Source organism: Glycine soja, chromosome 10 (genome assembly GCF_004193775.1).
Source record: "Glycine soja cultivar W05 chromosome 10, ASM419377v2, whole genome shotgun sequence".
NCBI classification, from domain to species: domain Eukaryota; kingdom Viridiplantae; phylum Streptophyta; class Magnoliopsida; order Fabales; family Fabaceae; genus Glycine; species Glycine soja.
The window spans coordinates 40,560,488-40,580,816 of NC_041011.1; the positions used below are offsets into that span (position 1 = coordinate 40,560,488).

Consider the following 20,329-nt stretch of genomic DNA (forward strand, 5'->3'; position numbering starts at 1 on the left):
TCCTTGCACTTGTATTGCCCTCAAATTGAACTGGCACGCAATTCATATTTCACAGGATTCTGCTATGGCAATTCACCCAGAATTTCCTGACGTGTTTCATCCTTTCAAGCAAAACTAGGACATTTGATCTATATTGTTAATTATTTCGCAATGGATAAAAGCACCAAAATGCAATTATAAAAGCACAAATTTTTTAGGGTAATGAATTACAGAAAATGTCATGCTGTGTATTTTGACCAAAAATTGTGCGTGCTCCTACAAATCATTTTACTATTTAGTCATATAAGGGAGAAAGGGAAACAGTATGTGGTGGATAATATCAGGGCCATCATAACCTACAACTCTGAACAACTCTTCATAAATATCACTGACTTAAAATGCAATTAGGCCTTCGATTTCTTCCCTTTGGCTTCATTAGATGGTTGGTTCTTGAAAGGCAGGAAAGTCTTTCCACCCATGAATGGTCTGAGGACTTCTGGTATCTCTACCCCATCTTCCTTCTGGTTGTTCTCCAGTATGCAGCAAATGGTCCTCTCGGTAGCCGTTAGAGTAGAGTTTAACAAGTGAACATATTGCTTCATCTGCTCATTGCTCTGCGAAAGTTAAAAACATGCATAGACCAACAGTTAAAACTTATGAAAGCATTCATGTAAATGGGGTTAAAATTAGTTGAAGCCAAAATAAAAGTTTAATTGTGAAACATCACGGCAAAATCCCAACATCACACTTTGAGCTATTAAAAGTCTTAATTATGAAACATCTTAGGCTCTTAACACAAGTAAGCACCATCATCACTCGTGATTATTCTCAAAACATAAATTTACTTGTCTGCCTACTAAAATTTCAATGAAAGATTAAACTTGTGAAAAAAGTAAGATATTAGAAATTTAAACACAGATTAAGATATTTTTACATGAGGCAAGGTTTCATTTTTAAAAATGGAAATGAAAATTTTCATCAAGTTAAGAATCATGCTTATTGAAGCCATCAACATGATGACATTAGGCATTACTAACCTTTTTCTGACCATATCGAATTTCTAATCTTCTGGCCTGATAGTCTGTACAGTTTGAACAGGACACTAGCTCTCTGTAAGCTTGAGAGGCTGGAAACCATGCTTCTAGATCATACTTCTTTGCTGCAGCATCATTCAATGCACCAGATACAATGGAAACAACTTGATAGGGAAGATTTAACTGCAGTAAATAAAATTTAATCACATGAGAAACAAAAAACATGGGGAGAGAAAGAAGTCAATTTAAGTCAGACCAACCAATACATCAATCTACACACAATGGCATCCACAAAAATATAATGTGGTAACTTTAAGTCATCACTTGGCCAATACAGAGTGCAAACAATCATCACAAGTACAATGAAGTTGTAGATATAAAAAATTTAGAAAGAAATAAAGGGATGCACTATACTTCCCCATGGTTAGATATGTTCGGCATGTCAAAGAACACATGATTATCCCCAACAATTAATAGTACCCTGGGATTCAGTAACTGTTTCTAAATTGTATAATATTTATTTGAAATTTGAACACATCCACAAAGTGGCCTTAAACATTAGTCGCTTAATGAGGGGCACTGTGATTATTCTCAAAATATAAATTTACTTGTCTGCCTACTAAAATTTCAATGAAAGACTAAACTCATGGAAAAAGTAAGATATTAGAAATTTCAATGCAGATTAAGATATTTTTACAGGAGGCAAGGTCCCATTTTTAAAAATGGAAATGAAAATTTTAATGAGTGGCTGTATCATACCGCTTTGTAGAAATCTTCAGAGTTCTTCAGCATTTCCTCATGCATGTCCCATGAATCATTGTCATTTGGACTAGTGAGGCAAAATTGCTCCACTTTCTCAAATTGGTGAACTCGGAATATTCCTAGAGTGTCTCGACCATGAGATCCAGCTTCTTTACGAAAGCATGATGAATATCCAGCATATCTGCAGAAAGCATATTTCCAAAGTTAAAGGCAACATAGTCTTCCAAGCTCCATTGTTAACAAGTGACAAAAAAAAATTATATTACCTTATTGGTAGCTGGGTAGGGTGGATCCAATCATCTAAATGATATGCACAGAGTGGCTGCTCTGCTGTTGCAATCAGATATTTGTCATCTCCTTCACCAGTTACCTAACATAATAAATTCTTAGATAAACTCAAAAAAATAGTTAAGGTGATATTTGTTTTGTTATCTGTTATTATTTACCTAGCATAATAACAAATTCAAAAACACCACATCCTTTTTACTGTGCTACCTGTTTTCAAAATTTTATGAAGAAAATGGCCTTGTTTTATCCATTTTTCTTCAAAAACTATTTAAATGGAAATAGAATGAAAACAAGGTGTCATTTTTGTCATTAAAAATTAAAACATTTCAGCTGAAATGGAAACAAGAAAACAAACCAAACACTACCCTAAGCATTAATAACTTTAAATGATACAATAGAAAAAGGCTATTGGCAGTTTGGCACTAAAAGATTATGGATATTAATTAGCAAAGCCCATATGCACATATTTATTTGTCATAGAATATAAATGTAAATTATAGACAAAAGCAACATCAAGGTCTTAACAATCACAAATTGTATATAAACGCAGGCAGATAATGGAATCTATCTAACAATTTTACCTTATAAAGTTCTTCATCAAATTGGGCTAGTTGAGCACACTTTGACATTATATCTTTTCTCATGAAGAAAGGAGTATGCAATAAAGTATACTCCCTTTTATCCAAAAAATCAAGCCCAAAGTTTATTAGAGCTTGATTAAGGCGAACACCATCTCCTTTGAGATAGAAACCTCTACCTCCAGCTACATCAGCTCCTATTATGTATCAAGCAACTTGATAAAAGATTAGGATGCATGTAGAGAAGATAGGATAAAAAATGCAGAAACTATGGAAAGCATTGACTAGTACAATTGAAATGCAGCAGTGCTCCATTGTATTCTGTGATATTAGATTTTTGTACCACAAGCCAAATGACATTACAAATCAAAATACTCCACATTTTGAAATCAATATTGTGTCAGAAAGACACTATGCTATGCAAAACATGAGCTGGTGCAATAGCTAAGCCAATCATACAAAATGAAATGGTTCAGGAAGTAAACTAAGAGGTGAAAAATGGGCAGAAAATGAAATCACAACACAAAATTCCAAACTTAAAAGTCATCCAAATGCCCCGCACCCCACAAAAATGAATAAATAAATTATCACTCAATCACTAGATGAACAAATTCAAACCTTTCTTTGTATCTGCAATACCGAGAAGCTCAACTAGATCCACATGATTCTTCAGCTTAGGCTCCACTCTTTTCTCTCCCCACGATCTAACAACAACATTGTTGGCCTAAAGCATGGAAGACCCCATGAATTTTCAGACAAGCATTAGCAGAAATAAAACAAAACATGAAATAAAATAAAGAAACAAACAAACCTCATCGTTGCTAATTGGAACGGAATCGTGGACGAGGTTTCCAATAGTTTCCAACTTGGAATTCAAGAGATTCAGAGTTTCCCGCACTTCAACCTCTTTCTCCGCTATCGATTTTTTGGTCTCCTCTGATTCAGTAATGAACTTAGAAGCATCCTCCCCAGCCTAACGCGCAGAACAACATTCAAAATGAATTGATTCAGAATTAGAATCTGTAATAGAATATAATAGCGGAAATGAAGATACTTACACGCTTGAGTTTGGAGACTTCCTTGTTGATCTTGTTGAATTCCTTGCGGAGATTCTCCAACTCGAATTGACCTGAAAAGGTATGCATAAAATAAAAGGTAGCATTGATGCGAGATTCGATTGGGGACATTGTTAGAGTGAAGAGAGAGAGAGAGAGAGAGAGAGTACGTTTTCGCCATTCTTTGTCGAGATTGATGACCTCGTCGACGATTTCGACGCTGGCGAAACGACGGCGTTGGGATTCGCGTATGAGTTCAGGGTTGTGGCCCTTCTCCTCTCTGAATAGGTTGATGTCCAACATTCTCACGCCGCCTTCAACCTCTCTCACTTGTGCAACGACTGAATGTAAGAATCAGGGAGTCAGAACAGGGTTTCGCAACTTAAAAACAAGAGGGTTTTTTTTGTTTTCCTTTCTTTAAAAGTCCAAAAAATAAATAATCTTATGCTTAATTAATTATTGTTTTAATCCTTAAATTTTGGAATATGTGTTTCTTTAATCCCTTACCATCTGTTTCTTTAATTTAAAAATATTATTTGACTAATTATTTTTTTCTAACCTAATAAATTGATATTTTCTAATGAATTTTAATATTTTGTGATAATTTTTTAATATTTTATGGCAGTTTTAAAATGTAAATTTTAAAATAAATCAGTATTATGATTTAATTTGAAAAGTCAATTTATTTTCTTTTCAAACTGATTTGAATAAATTTAAAATAAATATAAAAATTAGTATTTGATATTAAAATTAGTTTTAAACAAAACATAATTATTGTTTTAGTTTTTAAATATTGAATGTGTATATTTTTTAGTTCCTAAAATATAAAACTATTTTTTTCAAGATTTCGACGCATTATTCTTTGTAGTCTCTGATATAATACATTAATATTTTATGATCATAGTTGTCATGTAAATTAACATTTCAAAACTATGATAAAATGTTTAAAACTATCACAAAATATTAAAAATTGTTATAAAATGTCAATTTATTATGTCAAAAATTAAAAAAAAAATTATCAAAAATTAGGAACTAAAAAATTATTTTTAAATTTTAGAAAATAAAAAAATTATATTCCCAAATTCAATTTAGGAACTAAAATAATAATTAAGCAATAATTTATGTGTTTTCTTAATGAAATTTGACTTCACTTTCTGGCTCCCAAATTTTGAAAAAAAAAATAGTAGGATTACTAAAAAAACAATCAATGTGGATTATAAAATATCAATATCAATCGATTTCATTTATAATTCATAAAAATATAATTAGAACTATATTAATTATATTAATTAATGTAATTATTATTAGTAAGATTTTTATGATTTGAATATTTGAATTATAACACAAATATATTTTAATTTGTAGTATATTCAATTAAAATATCGATTAAAACCAAACTTCTTAAAAAAAATTTGCATAACCGATCATTTTTTGTTAGTGTTTGCAAAATTTTCATAGTAAAAGGATAAACGCACTCTTCAGTTGATTTTTTTTATATAAAAAATTATGAAATGAATGCTAATAAAACTTCTCATTCAGTGCCTCATTTAATATTATATTGGTTATTTTAATAAAATTACTCTTTTTATATTGCAATTAATTTTAAATTCATAACGAAAATATTTGATCTTCAATTAAAAAAAAAAAACTATAAGCCTGTAACGTAAAGAAAATACTTAAAATATTTTTTATCGTAATAAGTTCATATGTTTTGGATTTTGGTATCTATATTTTTTTTTATTGTTAGTCACTGTAAGTTTATATTCTTCTAATTTTAATCTTATAAGATATTTTGTACATTTTTAATTCCTTTTAAATTTACATATTTTTAATTTTAATCCATATAAAAACGAACTTATGAAAACTATAAATAAAAAATATATATATTTATATGAACTAAAAATGAATAAAAAAATCTTTCAGAAACCAAAATTAAAAAACACAAACTTACAAAAACTAAAATTAAAATTGACCAAAAACATATTTAATAAAAAAAATTAATAAGTTACAAATCAACTAAATAGCCAAAAAGAATTCCTCCTTTGACTCACATTATTTAGTTAGATCGGTCGCTTTATTGGCACATGGGTCGCCCTGGAAACTAAATCTTTCATGACAAATGTTGAAAGTTCCAAGATTAGTGACTTACTATTTACGTATTTAAAGTTCTTCGGGTGGAATAAATTATTTTGGGATACATCAAATCAATGAGTCCCAAAATATTTTCTGTATTGATCGAGAATGACTGATTCTATGTCACTTCAAATGCAGTACAGCTTGCACTTCCTTTGTCAGCGACAATTAGTGGCCACTGGCCATTGCTAAGGAGCAGTAATACAACCTTATAATATTTGCTGCGGTTTTGCCTTTCCAATTGAGATGACAAGGGAGAGTGCAGGTAAGGTTGAGGTACAGGAGACGAGTATTATACTGCGTTTTCAAATTTAAATAAAAATATTCATAATTTAAATCATGCCAAAAAAAACTGTGTAAAATTGTTAAGGGAAGAATCCCAGTTACTTTACAACACCAGAATCAGTTGATAACTACGCAATATCACTCCCTCTGCAGAGAACTGGATCGAAAAACATCCGGTTATTGTTCTAAAGCTTCCCCCGAAAGAATGGTAACCTATTGAAGAAAGAATGAACTCAATTGATGACTTTGCCTGACCCGACTCAATAGAATGATTTTCATCTCATACACAATCTCCTATCACTACAACTGCTGCCAGTGCGCCAAAGGCCTCACCCCACTAACTAAACAATGGATCCCGCCACAATCTCGCACTGGTTTTTCTTGGGGAGAAAACAACTCAACAACAGACTGAAAACTCCACTTGTTGTGAGAGACAATAGAATTTGCAGGTGTCACTTCTTGGGTGGATCTGAACTTATTAGATTGATCCACAAGTTTGCAAGTTTGACAATGTAATGCTTCCCATTCCATGTCACCAAATTTAACCCTGATCCATAAAAATCATGTGGGAAATAAATTACAAGCCAAAACTGGTAGGTAGTTGACATTTGCACTTTTCGTCTTTAAATGAAAAACATCATACCTATTCCCACATTATTAATTGAAAGCAGTCAAAGCATAGCTTTGTAGCTACTGACCCAAACAAACACCAATGAAATGTAAATTTGCGTTAAAAAGATACAACTACTATAGCATAATGCAGAAAGACTTTTTCCAACATTGATCCTGCAGCATCTGCTCTTATTTTGTTTCATTTCTTTTTGGTTATGTGAGGTGTTTTTCAGTAATTTAGTGCTGCAGGTCCACTCCATGATAACATCATCGGGGAGCAAGTGAGATTTCAACTGCTCAACTGCTATCATAATTCATATCTGTTTAGCTAACATATTAAGATTTCACTGAAGGGGCTCCATGTGGCAAATGGCCAATGCCAAAGGAGCTAAGAAATTTTCACACTTCAAAAGATTTTGTTTTTCCTAATCACTAATAAAGGGTATTTATTTTGGACACCTTTATACATAGTGACCAATAGTAAGGAAAAAATTCTATCAAAAATTAATTTTAAATCAAATTTTATGACTTACATTCAAAGACAGTCGTTATTATAGTGAACATACCTGGTATGAAACCAGCTGGCAAGGCTGACAACTGGCAAGTAGTTTGTTCTCCAGAGATGACAAAGCTCTGAAGTGCATGTTCATCAAGCTCATGAATATACTTAATGGATTCAACTAATTCCCTTGAAATGCCATCTAGCTCAAAATTATTCTGATTTGCTATACTCAAAAGGGCTTCTTCAAGTCCTGAAGCCAACCATATGCTATAACATTCATTCAAAAGGGCACATAAACTTTTATGATCTATGGCACCTGACAACATCCAAGGTTTATGAAGTTTGGCTGAAGCTTCAATAATTTCTGCCACTCTATAAATTTCTCCAAGTGCAAGGATATACTGAACACCTATTCCAACCCACCACACCAGAAAAGGAAGAGATTATTTCAGACTGCTTAAGTTCATCAACATCAGCAGCATATACATGAGGCATGACATAATCATGTAGCTTACCTTTCTGGCTAGATAATATCTGGTCATGAACATTCTGTAGTACAGCTTGCTTCCAAACATAAGCACCATGTTTCAGCTCTTGAGAACAAACAAAGGCTATTTTGGACCATATGGTAAGATAACTAGATTGTTCTTCTCTTGATCCCAGCTTGAGAATTCTTAATGTTGATACTGTATCTTTCAAAAGTTCCATACCATATTTAATATCCTTCTCAGCCTATTCAAATACAAATGTAGAAGTGTTGTCAAATAAAACAAGAAAATATAACTATTATCCATCAAATTGATCTCAAGGAAAATAAGGACAAATATCAGTACATGTACATCACTACTGACCAAAATTCCTAAATCAGTTATGCAATCATATATTCTGTTTGAAACTATCAAAATCCTCCGGTAGTTACAGTACTATTTGCATGTGCAAAAGAATAAAACTTGAAAAATACAACACTCAATATTTTCAAGAAATAGACATACCATCGACAACCTTGATGCTAGTTGATATTCTGACTCAACAGGTTGGAACTTAGGTTCCTTCAAAACTTCAAGAAGCTCATTAAAGCGGACATTTCTTGGGCAATAATCCTCAGAGAGATATTCATTGGGGATGCTCATAGTATCCTGATGCAGTATCTTGGAGAATTCCTATAAAAGAAAAGAAGAGTAGAAACGATACTCAAACTATTAATAGCTTGTGCATTTGATTAATAACAAGGAAATAATAGCCATACACAAATACACCAGCAGAAGAAAACCAAATTCACAATAACATACTGCTAATAGCTCAACTCAATCATGTTTGATGGGGGGCCTTTGACCCAATGAACACAAGTCACAAGCAGGCCATTAGATCTGGGGTTCTGCTAGCTATGCGCCAAATCCTGACAGACCTACCTCCAGATTCTCCCATTACCCCCATAGAGAGAATCCCCTTCCCAGGATTTGATTAATAACAAATAATAGCCATTTGATTAGAAACGATACTCAAACTATTAATAGCTTGTGTATTTGATTAATAACAAGGAAATAATAGCCATACACAAATACACCAGCAGAAGAAAACCAAATTCACAATAACATACTGCTAATAGCTCAACTCAATCATGTTTGATGGGGGGGCCTTTGACCCAATGAACACAAGTCACAAGCAGGCCATTAGATCTGGGGTTATGCTAGCTATGTGCCAAATCCTGACAGACCTACCTCCAGATTCTCCCATTACCCCCATAGAGAGAATCCCCTTCCCAGGATTTTACATTTACTATTGTAAGGGGAAAATAAGTAGCCAAAAGCACAAAATAACAATATTAGATAGCAAATAGATTACAAAATAGTTCATATACTGACCGATATTTCCTCCTGAAGAGCTTTTGCTTTGGCATCTTCACCCGAGAGAGTAGCAACATTTTGAGTTTTCTAAGAATATTAATTTATGAACAATTTCAGTGCCAGTAAGTATTAGCATTATCTAACAAAGAAAGACCAACAAAGGTTAGCTACCTTCAGATTCTGAAGATGGAACAGAACATAATTGCACAATTCATCCTTCACTTTGCTATAAAACTCTGCATAATCAACCTGCTCTAGTTTTGTTGATAACTGTGGTAAACCTCTGTGATCAAGAGTAGATGTGTGATCTTGATTAATTGTTCCAGAGGTAGCTTCCTTAAATTCCCATGAATCATCCTCAAAATCATCATCACCGTTGGTCAAATCAGAATTTAAAAATGTTGGGGAAGACTGCAACCCATTCTCATTGACTTGTGGTGAAGAAGTTTTCTGTGCAGATTCATTGGTAAATCTTGTTTCAGTTGCGGCATCCTTATAGTCCCAGAAGTCATCATCTAAATCATCATTACCGGTAACCAAACTGGATCCCGATACTTCAGGGGGGGCATGAATCTGATTTTCACTTGCTTTTGGTGTCACATTAGAAGAACTTTGGTTTTCAGCTTGATTATATAAATTCCATATGTCATTGATAGAAAAGTTGGAACCAGGGCTAGTGAAGCTGTTCCTTATTGGGGATGATGGTGTATAGGGAGATGAATCTTGAGACACAGGATGTTCATCAGTATCTGGTGTCTCATCACCAAAAATTGACAGAGGTAAGGCTTCCCTACGATTCTCTGGGCTTGTTAGGGGCTTCTGGAAATAGAAAGAATAGTAATAACAACAATATGTTTAAAAAGTATGAAGACTCAGTTGAGTGGTAAACGAAACAATACCACATGATATATAAAATATGATATCAAACTGATTCAGTACCTCATGTTGTGTAACATCACTCTCTGAGTCAAAGAAATTGACATGTGAATCAACATCTATATTAGTTGGGGAAGCATGGTTTCTGTTGTTATCATCCTGGTTGTTTTTGGTTTTGAAATATGAATCTGAACTATGATTGTCTTCACCCACATAACTAGAATTGAAATTAAATCCGAAGTTCCATTCATCAGATTGATGAGATTCTGACGTGAGAGATGAATCAATAGTACCATGGGGAGTTGCACCATCGAATTTGAGTAATTCCATATTAGTGGCACAAATGCCAGCCTTCTTCGGTGCTTCCTAATACCACAAATCCACAATCAGATTGTGTGAATGGACATTCCTCAATAATCCAAATGAACAATGTAACACAAAATGAGGAAATAATGTAAAAACAACTCACCAAATTTTGATTTGGCCCTGGCCCTGACCCTGAACTAAACTCCCCAAAATTTTGATTAAACATGGCAAACCCAGTTCCAATGTCATTTGATTCATTTTTTGGACTTGGTTGTGGGTTAATATGATCTTGCGATGCAAAACGTGGACTGAACTCAAACTCCATGTGCCATCCACCAGCTTTGTCTGAAATCCCATTGGATGAATCCAACACAGTACCGACATCAAGAGCACCACTATCATGTTTTGGCGTTTCAGCCTTTAAAATAGAATACATATCATCAGGCAAACCAGACTCATTACATGAAAAACAAGTCAAAATGATTTCAATGACATATTTAGCAAGCACGTGTTTTATGAGATGAAATCAATCTCTCGCTCAAGCCAATAATATCCCCTTAATGTACTTCAAATCATAGATCCTCCTGACAGACAATGCCAAAAATGACTACAAGATAAAAAGTTACTACATCAGCACAAAATTTAAGCATACATAACAATTGATCGATACCCACTAGCATTATTTTCCTACCCTTTTCTGTTCTCATTTCAATACAATTTAATCAACTAGCCCTTGCTTCTCACAGGGAAGTACTAAAAACAATCACACAATTCATATAGTACATAGCTTTCCTAAACCTGGTTTCCATTGAACAAGCTAGAGAAAATATCCACCGAAAACTCTGAAACTAAGGAAAGTAAGATCAAACATACTTATCAATTCCAGCATTCTCTTCAGCTTCAAGTTCAATAATCCACAACCTCAAATAAATTCGGTCTATTACCTTAACATCCTGGCTCTTGGTTCCAGTTTCCCATTCCGCAGACTTGAATTCCCATCCATCATCATCCTCATCCACCTCATCCGAATTCAATTTGCTTCCGTTCGAGTTCGTCGAATTGGGAGCATCAACATTGGATACCGAAACCGATCCGTTGTTGTGAGAATCCACCTGAGGGCGCTGCTGGTTATACAAACTCGAAATCAAATCGCTGATTCCAACGGACCCGTTCGAATCGGATCCCCTTTTCACCGCACCACCGTTGGAGAAAACATTGGCAGAAGCGGGTTTCTCCTGTTGCTCTTCCTCTTCTTCTTCCTCCTCGCCGAAGATCGAAAGCGGGATAGCTCCTTTAGGCTTTTTCGCCGCCTCGGCCTGAACGGCAACGCCGTTGTTGTCGTTTACGTGTTTGTTCGTGGGATCCGTGGGAACCCCGAACGCGTCGAAGGGTTTGCCGTTGATCTGATTGGAATGGTTCATGAAGTCGCCCCAATCGTCGTCGTCGTCGACGGGATTGGTGTCGTTTGAGGTCGGTTGACTCGGAAACGACGCGAACGTGAAGTCGCCGAAGCTCTCGTCGTCTTCCTCCTCCTCCGCCATAGCTCACAGATAGACGCTGTTGCGTTTCTTTCGTTCGGTGTCAATACTCAATAACGTATTTGCCTTTTTTTGAGTTAGAGAAAAAATTGGTATATGGTTAAGTGATAACTATCACGTGTTGTAATGTAATGTAATGGAAGGGGCACTACTACAGCTAGCTACTAGCTATCGTATGATGTGGATATTTGGTGTTGTACACTACTTGTGTGGATGATTTGATTAATGCTAATCATAGATTGAAGAAAAATACAATGCGTAAATAATTTGATTAGATAACTCGAGCTTTTTACTGTTTTATTAGAAAATTATTGTTTGACTTAATAAATGAACTTATTAACCCATCATGAGTGTGTATATTGTATAATTCATTTGAGAATTACACCTAGTTAAACAATTGGGATTTATGTCACTAGCGATTGGACTATTTTTAAAATGTCTTAAATATGATTAGAGCGTGTTTGGATAGGGGAATTTAAAAGTCTGAGAAATTTTAAATTCTAAAATTTTAAATACTTAAAATTCTTTTATTTTAAAACTCTTGTGTTTGGATAAAAAAAATTAAAATTACGAGGGTGAAAAAAATGAATGAAAAAAAAAATAAGATATGATTAGTGTACTAGTTATATGTGTTCCTCTATGCCCACACCGATAGATGTTACATGAGCTCAGACAATGTTTCTTGAGGAAGAAGAAAATTTTTATTTCTCACCTTTTAGAAGAAAATTAAAATTTCAGATTTTTAGTTGTTTAAAATTTTGTTTTAAAATTCAAAAATTTTAAATTCTTCACAAAAAAACATCCAAACAATGAATTTTAGATTACATAAATTCAAATTTTCTGATAAATTACTTTCCTTAGTTAAAATTCTCTATCCAAACGCACTCTTAAGGTTTTTGTTTTAAAATGATTGATTTTTTTTAATTTCAAATAAAAGATTTATTATCTTGAGTTTTCTATTTATTAAAATTTTTATTTTGAATTTATGTCGTTAATTAAGTGATAATATGTTACATTATAAATTGATCTTTATGATACTATCAATGATCATGATGGTGTCATATAATCATTTAAGTGATGAAATGGACTCAAAACAAAAATAATATTATTAGAGAATTAAAACAAAATTCAACCATTCATTTATTAGAGACCTTAAATATATTTAAGCTGAAAAATTATAAAATGTTTGGAGGATTTACAACTTAGAAATATTGAATGATTTTTTTTATGCCATGTTGATATAAAGTAATCTTATGGGAAATAGTAACGGATCTTTATTGGGAATGGTGAACATACAATGTGAGTATTTTTTTCTCAAAATGATTTATTTTATACAAGGGTCAATCAGGATTTTCTTTTTTTAATTTTAAATAAAATTTTTATTTGTATTAGTAAGAATGAACACAATATCACACGGGTCAATCCTTTGATAATTTTAAATGAAACTTTAACCACGTATGTTCTTTTTAGTTTTATTTTTAATGTAATTTTAGTTAATGTGATTTTATTTTGACAAAATTGTAAATATAAATTAAAAAACATATATAATTTTTAGTCAATTTTTTACAATTTTTCAAAAACAAATAATTTAAAACCAAAAAAAAAATATTTAATTAAGACGTTTTGACTAAAAATAAAAATAAAATAAAATAAAATATTTATTTGTTTCTTTAGTCGTGGAAAGCTTACAAAGGTAGAGATTACTTACCAACAAAATTCTCTCATCACCAGCAAAAATCAAACACATCATTTTGAAATATGAATCTATTCTTACCATCTGGACCAACATTTATTAGCACCACACTTGACTCATTTTTATCATTTAAATAAGTTATGCCTTTAATTTGAGAATCTTGCTTTAATTCTTACATTATGATTAGTTTGTGGGTTTTAGTGGCCTATTAAGCAGTCCACAACATGGTAATCTAGTTTCTATCAACCATCCTTGTAAACTCAATTACCTCCACGGGTCCAATCATTAAAAACTCAATATTTACAAAGGCTTAATCTTTATTGGATGTTGCATAAACACTCCTATGCTAGTTGACATCTTGAGGAAAAAAAAAAGAGAGAGAGAGATAAATATAGTGTAAGCATAGTTATAAAAACCAACCTGCCTTGGCTAAGACCCTCCAGTTAGGATGTAAGATTGGAAAAGCAATCGATTCGGTTTGACCCAAATGGGTTTGATAAAACCTGATGACCTAGATCGAGTTGACCCAATTTGACCTCGTTGAGAAGTTTTTTTTTTTTAATTTCTTTATGTTGTTTTATTTTTTATTTTATAATTATTATAACATGTTAAATTATCAATAGCTAATTATTGAATAACATATAATGCGTTCTTACAATTCTATTTTTTTTTATCTTGATAACAATATATAATAACTAATTATTATCATATTGATCATGATGTGATTTAATATTTATGTGTTTTATACATCTTCATCAAACTTGTTTATGATCATCCAATAACTTTTATATTTAATATTGAAAAATAAGAGTTTCCTTAGTTATTTAATGATAATACCTACCAAATAATTTATAATAATAAATTATTATAACATATTTGTAATTTGATCGTGACAATGAATTTAATTTCGGAGTATAAAAATATAGATTGATCACATTTTGTTAGGTATATTACATATATTTTTTATATATATCAAGTCAACCGGATCAATAAAGCGACCCGTTGATTGGACCTCTGATCCTACTGACCTAGTACATCAATCGAATCATAACACTGAGTGCAAATCTTATTGGCAATATGATTTGATGGAAAAAAAGATATAAAAAGGAAACAAAATTGTCAAATAGGGGTATATTTTATAAGGGTGTCCATACATAAAGATTTTATGTATCTCAATTGATAATCTCTTAAGTGTTAAACCTAAAAGACACCAACACTTACTATTGACCTACTTGATAAAAAAATACAACCTCTGAAGTGTTGAACTTAAAAATCACATGGACACTTGTTATATTTGGTTTATACTACACATCTTGAAGAATCGTCTTGAATTCGGTATCATAGAAAATATTTTTCTAGTAGTATTACTTCTAACTCACTTTTCATGCAAAACAAAATGACTTAGATGACAATGATCTACTTCTATCTTCAACACAAGTCCTTATATGGGAAGCTTGTGATATACATATTATTTAATTCATAGGAAAAGTTGTTTTAATTATTTTAAAATATAATTAATAAAAGTGTAAATGTGTTTTTAATTTCTATAAAAAGAATAAGTTTTTACTTAATTTATTAATTGTTTATGTGTTTAATGAGAGATTAAGTGATCATCTAAGCTCTAAATGACACTCACTAGTATTTATTGTATCATATGAGTATGTGATACTTCTAAAAAAAATTATATTCCTAAAATAAATGTTATTTATCTATCTTAAAAAGAATGTTGGAGACTAATAATAATAATTTCAAATTTTGAGGAGTAAAAAGATTTTATAGAACCAAAACAAAAATTCACTCATTTTATTGAAAACAATGATATTAAATTTTAGAGTGATAAAAATAAAAATAAAGGTTTACAAAGACCAAAATTATACACACTAAATAATAATATTAGTATCTATAAAATAAACGTTATAATAATAATAATAATAATAGTTCTCATATATTTATGCATAGTACCTTCCTCCCGCTTTCACCTCTTAATATTCCCATCTCCTTACACCTAGTTAAACAATTGGGATTTATGTCACTAGGGATTGGACTATTTTTAAAATGTCTTAAATATGTTTAAGGTCTTTGTTTTAAAATGATTGATTTTTTTTAATTTCAAATAAAAGATTTATTATCTTGAGTTTTCTATGATGTCATATAATCATTTAAGTGATAAAATGGACTCAAAATAAAAATAATATTATTAAAGACCTAAAACAAAATTCAATCATTTATTAGAGACCTTAAATATATTTAAGCTAAAAAATTATAAAATATTTGGAGGATTTACAACTTATAAGTATTGAATGATTTTTTTATGCGGTATTAATATAAAGTAATCTCATGGAAAATAGCAACTGATCTTTATCGGGAATGGTGAGCATATTCTCAAAATGATTTATTCTATACAAGGGTCAATCAGGATTTTCTTTTTTTAATTTTAAACAAAAGTTTTATTTGTATTAGTAAGAATGAACACAACATCACACAGGTCAATCATTTGATAATTTTAAATGAAACTTTAACTACGTATGTTCTTTTTAGTTTTATTTTTAATGTAATTTTAGTTAATGTGATTTTATTTTGAAAAAATTGTAAATATAAATTAAAAAACATATATAATTTTTAGTCAATTTTTAAAAATTTTTCAAAAACAAAAATTATTTAAAACTAAAAAAATATATATTTAATTAGGACTTTTTGTCTAAAAATAAAAATAAAATAAGATGTTTATTTGTTTCTTTACTCGTGGAAAGCTTACAAAGGTATTTAGAGATTACCTACCAACAAAATTTTCTCATCACCAACAAAAATCAAACGCATATCATTTTGAAATATCAATTTATTCTTTACCATATGGACCAACATTTATTAGCACCACACTTGACTCATTTTTATCATTTAAATAAGTTATGCCTTTAATTTGAGAATCTTCTTTAATTATTACATTATGATTAGTTTGTGGGTTTTAGTGGCCTATTAAGCAGTCCACAACATGGTAATCTAGTTTCTATCAACCATCCTTATAAACTCAATTACCTCCACGGGTCCAATCATTAAAAACTCAAGTATTTGCAAAGGCTTAATCTTTATTGGATAAAGTTGCATAAACACTCCTATGCTAGTTGACATCTTGAGAAAGAAAAAAAAGATAAAGAGAAATATAGTGTAAGCATAGTTATAAAAACCAACCTGCCTTGACTAAGACCATCTGGTTAGGATGTAAGATTGGAAAAGCAATCCATTCAGTTTGACCCAAATGGGTTGGATAAAACCTGATGACCCAGATCAAGTTGATCCAATTTAACCTCGTTGAAAAGTTTTTTTTTTTTAATTTCTTTATGTTGTTTTATTTTTTATTTTATAATTCTTATAACATGTTAAATTATCAATAACTAATTATTGAATAACATATAATACGTTCTTACAATTCTATTTTTTTATCTTGATAACAATATATAATAACTAACTATTATCATATTGATCATGATGTGATTTAATATTTATGTGTTTTATACATCTTTATCATACTTGTTTATGATCATCCAATAACTTTTATATTTAATCTTGAAAAATAAGAGTTTCCTTAATTATTTAATGATAATACCTACCAAATAATTTATAATAATAAATTATTATAGCATATTTATAGTTTGATCGTGACAATGAATTTAATTTCGAAGTATAAAAATATAGATTGATCACATTTTATTAGGTATATTACATATATTTTTTATATATATCAGGTCAACCGGATCAATAAAGCGACCCGTTGACTGGACCTCTGATCCTATTGACCTAGTACATCAATCGAATCATGATCGAGTTGGTTTTCATAACACTGAGTGCAAATCTTATCGGCAATATGATTTGATGGGAAAAAAGATATAAAAAGGAAACAAAATTGTCAAATAGGGGTATATTTTATAAGGGTGTCCATACATAATTACTCCTCTTTACTTTGTGTATCTCAATTAATAATCTCTTAAGTGTTAAACCTAAAAGACACCAACACTTACTATTGACCTATTTGATAAAAAAATACAACCTCTGAAGTGTTGAACTTAAAAATCACATGGACACTTGTTATATTTGGTTTATACTACACATCTTGAAGAATCGTCTTGAATTTGGTATCACAGGAAATATTTTTCTAGTAGTATTACTTCTAACCCACTTTTCATGCAAAACAAAATGACTTAGATGACAATGATCTACTTCTATCTTCAACACGAGTCCTTATATGGGAAGCTTGTGTTATACATATTATTTAATTCATAGGAAAAGTTGTTTTAATTATTTTAAAATATAATTAATAAAAGTGTAAATGTGTTTTTAATTTCTATAAAAAAAATAAGTTTTTACTTAATTTATTAATTGTTTATGTGTTTAATGAGAGATTAAGTGATCATCTAAGCTCTAAATGACACTCACTAGTATTTATTGTATCCTATGAGTATGTGATACTTCTAAAAAAAATTATATTCCTAAAATAAATTTTATTTATCTATCTTAAAAAGAATGCTGGAGACTAATAATAATAATTTCAAATTTTGAGGAGTAAAAAGATTTTATAGAACCAAAACAAAAATTCACTCATTTTATTGAAAACAATGATATTAAATTTTAGAGTGATAAAAATAAAAATAAAGGTTTACAAAGACCAAAATTATACACACTAAATAATAATATTAGTATCTATAAAATAAACGTTATAATAATAATAATAGTTCTCATATATTTATGCATAGTACCTTCTTCCCGCTTTCACCTCTTAATATTCCGATCTCCTTATATGGCATAACATTGTATATCACACTGTTTACTTTTCTTTTTATTCCTTTTTTCTTACTATCACAATTCACATCTTAAACATTTATTGAAAGTATAAGAAATTATTTTTTCACCAAAGAATTCCTTCTTACTCAAGCCATATATAGGTCCCTGTGAAAAAACAAGCAGCCAAACAATTATATAGCCTCAATTCAGACAAGTGTTACAAAAGAAAACGAGACTTGATCTGCACAAGGACTCCTTTACTAATTTAGATCATAAGAGGAATAAGTGTCAACTTTACAAAGTATGCAAAATTAAAGATGTAAATTGATATGATATAAAAAAAAATCAGGATAAATAAATGCATACAACCGACAGACTTTAATTTTATTCTTCAAACATATTAACACTTAAATCACAATATACACGATCAATTACAAGTAGGTGCATCGTGATGTTATCACATGCAAATCCTGAATCAAGAACTCGACAAAGTACACTCCCATATACACAAAATTACAGAAAAAAGAATTGTTCCAAATAGCAGCAAAGAAAAAGCAAATGATTAAGAGGGAAAAGAAAATTTCACCAAATGATTGAAATGAATGAATCATAGGAGAAAAGAAAACAATCAATTTAATTGAGGAGAACAATAAGCGTGCTCAAGAAGAATGCCATCATAAGGTAGTGACCCTTCAAAGCCCCAGAAAGCAGAGAAGTTGCAGAGGAGAAATCTCCAGAAGAAGTGTTGGTGCTGATAATAAGAACCATCCAATCGTCCTCGGAACCAATCCCTGCTATCTTGTACTTGGAATTATTGAGATACTTAGAGAAGCGATTAGATTTGGTATAATTGGAAAACAAAGCATCGGAGTCCAACTTTGGCACACAAACAGGCATGATGACCCCATCTTTTGTTGTGTTGATGTTGATCTTGCATTTGTTTACACTCTTTTGGAAGCTAGGAATTCTGGAGGTGTAACTAGGCAGAGGGTAGTAGTCACGAAAGTCTTCGCATTTCGTGTTCTCTAGATCTTCTGCTATCTCTTCAGCTAAGCATGAAGCCTTTTCATTTTCATCCAGAACAGCAAGGTTCAAAACTTTTCTGTATACGTTGATGTCATGAAGTAGATCCTCCTCATCTGCAAGGGAAACCACACAAGCATGCAAAGGAGAATATATCAGAAACATAGTCTATGTACAATTTTACATTGTTATCTAATTATAAATTATCATGTATAATAAGTCTGTTGATTTTTATAATAGTTATTCTATAGTTCATGCGTACCATGATTTCTAATTGGTTCACACTTTACGTGTATAAAATTTAAACTCTATGTTATAAATGTACCTACATGCATAACATGTTGGTGTTTTAAGGATAGATATAATAAGGTTGATCCGGTGGTTGAGGTAAGGTGAAGGAAGGAGGCAGAATTTGCAGATTTGAATCTCTCAAATAATATTTTTATTAAAACTAACAAATTAATATTTGCCGATAAAAAAAATGTTAGGTGTTTTACTATGTTTATAGATTAATTGGTTGAGTCACTAGCAAAAAGTGTCATTTTGATTTAAATCATGTAAACATTAAACTAGCACATGTTCATGTATGTAGCTAGGGAGAGAGGCAAAGAGAATAGAGAAACTTTACCGTTACAGACCACAGGACTAGGAAGCAGCTGGAAGACAAAGACAGAGGCAATAAGAAGGTAGAGACTAAGTTTGAAAGAGAGCATGGTTAAGTTAATGGAGTGTAGAAAGAAGAAAAAACAGAACTTCTTGTTGGATTGCACTGGAGAGAGGGTGTAAGTAACAATATGTTCATGTGATTATGATAGACTTATATAAGTCCCCACGATAAGAGAGAGGGGAGGAAATATCTGTAACTGTAGGACTAAAAAGAGGAGAAAAAAAAAGAAAGACTTTGATAAGGAGAATGGAATAAGAATAGCAAAAATGACAATACGTTTCAGTCATTTCTTGTGCTAAAAGCATTTGAAATTAAAAGATTTCTCTCTCGATATTAGTAAGATTTCACTTAAACTAACTAAAGAATTTTAGTGATTGATTT

General features: G+C 31.2%; 3 protein-coding genes across 3 annotated transcripts; all 3 read right to left on the reverse strand.

Moving 5' to 3' along the window:
• Window positions 1-153: 153 nt before the first annotated feature.
• On the reverse strand, window positions 154-4,058 carry LOC114372061 (serine--tRNA ligase-like). Its single transcript, XM_028329452.1, has 9 exons — window positions 3,867-4,058; window positions 3,700-3,770; window positions 3,453-3,614; window positions 3,260-3,365; window positions 2,645-2,838; window positions 2,042-2,145; window positions 1,773-1,956; window positions 1,017-1,196; window positions 154-593 (listed from the first exon to the last, which is right to left on the reverse strand). Exons 1-9 carry the CDS (start codon window positions 3,997-3,999, stop codon window positions 384-386), a joined length of 1,344 nt encoding a protein of 447 aa, XP_028185253.1. The 5' UTR covers window positions 4,000-4,058; the 3' UTR covers window positions 154-383.
• A 2,061-nt stretch (window positions 4,059-6,119) lies between these two features.
• Window positions 6,120-11,902, reverse strand: LOC114369439. The gene is made up of 9 exons (XM_028326674.1): window positions 11,199-11,902; window positions 10,418-10,672; window positions 10,012-10,314; window positions 9,244-9,891; window positions 9,091-9,159; window positions 8,221-8,388; window positions 7,744-7,960; window positions 7,293-7,637; window positions 6,120-6,661 (listed from the first exon to the last, which is right to left on the reverse strand). The coding sequence occupies exons 1-9, from the start codon at window positions 11,793-11,795 to the stop codon at window positions 6,567-6,569; spliced, it is 2,697 nt and encodes an 898-aa protein (XP_028182475.1). The 5' UTR covers window positions 11,796-11,902; the 3' UTR covers window positions 6,120-6,566.
• Window positions 11,903-18,615: 6,713 nt separating this feature from the next.
• Window positions 18,616-20,081, reverse strand: LOC114370562 (uncharacterized GPI-anchored protein At3g06035-like). The gene is made up of 2 exons (XM_028327949.1): window positions 19,910-20,081; window positions 18,616-19,397 (listed from the first exon to the last, which is right to left on the reverse strand). Exons 1-2 carry the CDS (start codon window positions 19,992-19,994, stop codon window positions 18,892-18,894), a joined length of 591 nt encoding a protein of 196 aa, XP_028183750.1. The 5' UTR covers window positions 19,995-20,081; the 3' UTR covers window positions 18,616-18,891.
• Between the last annotated feature and the right edge of the window lie 248 nt (window positions 20,082-20,329).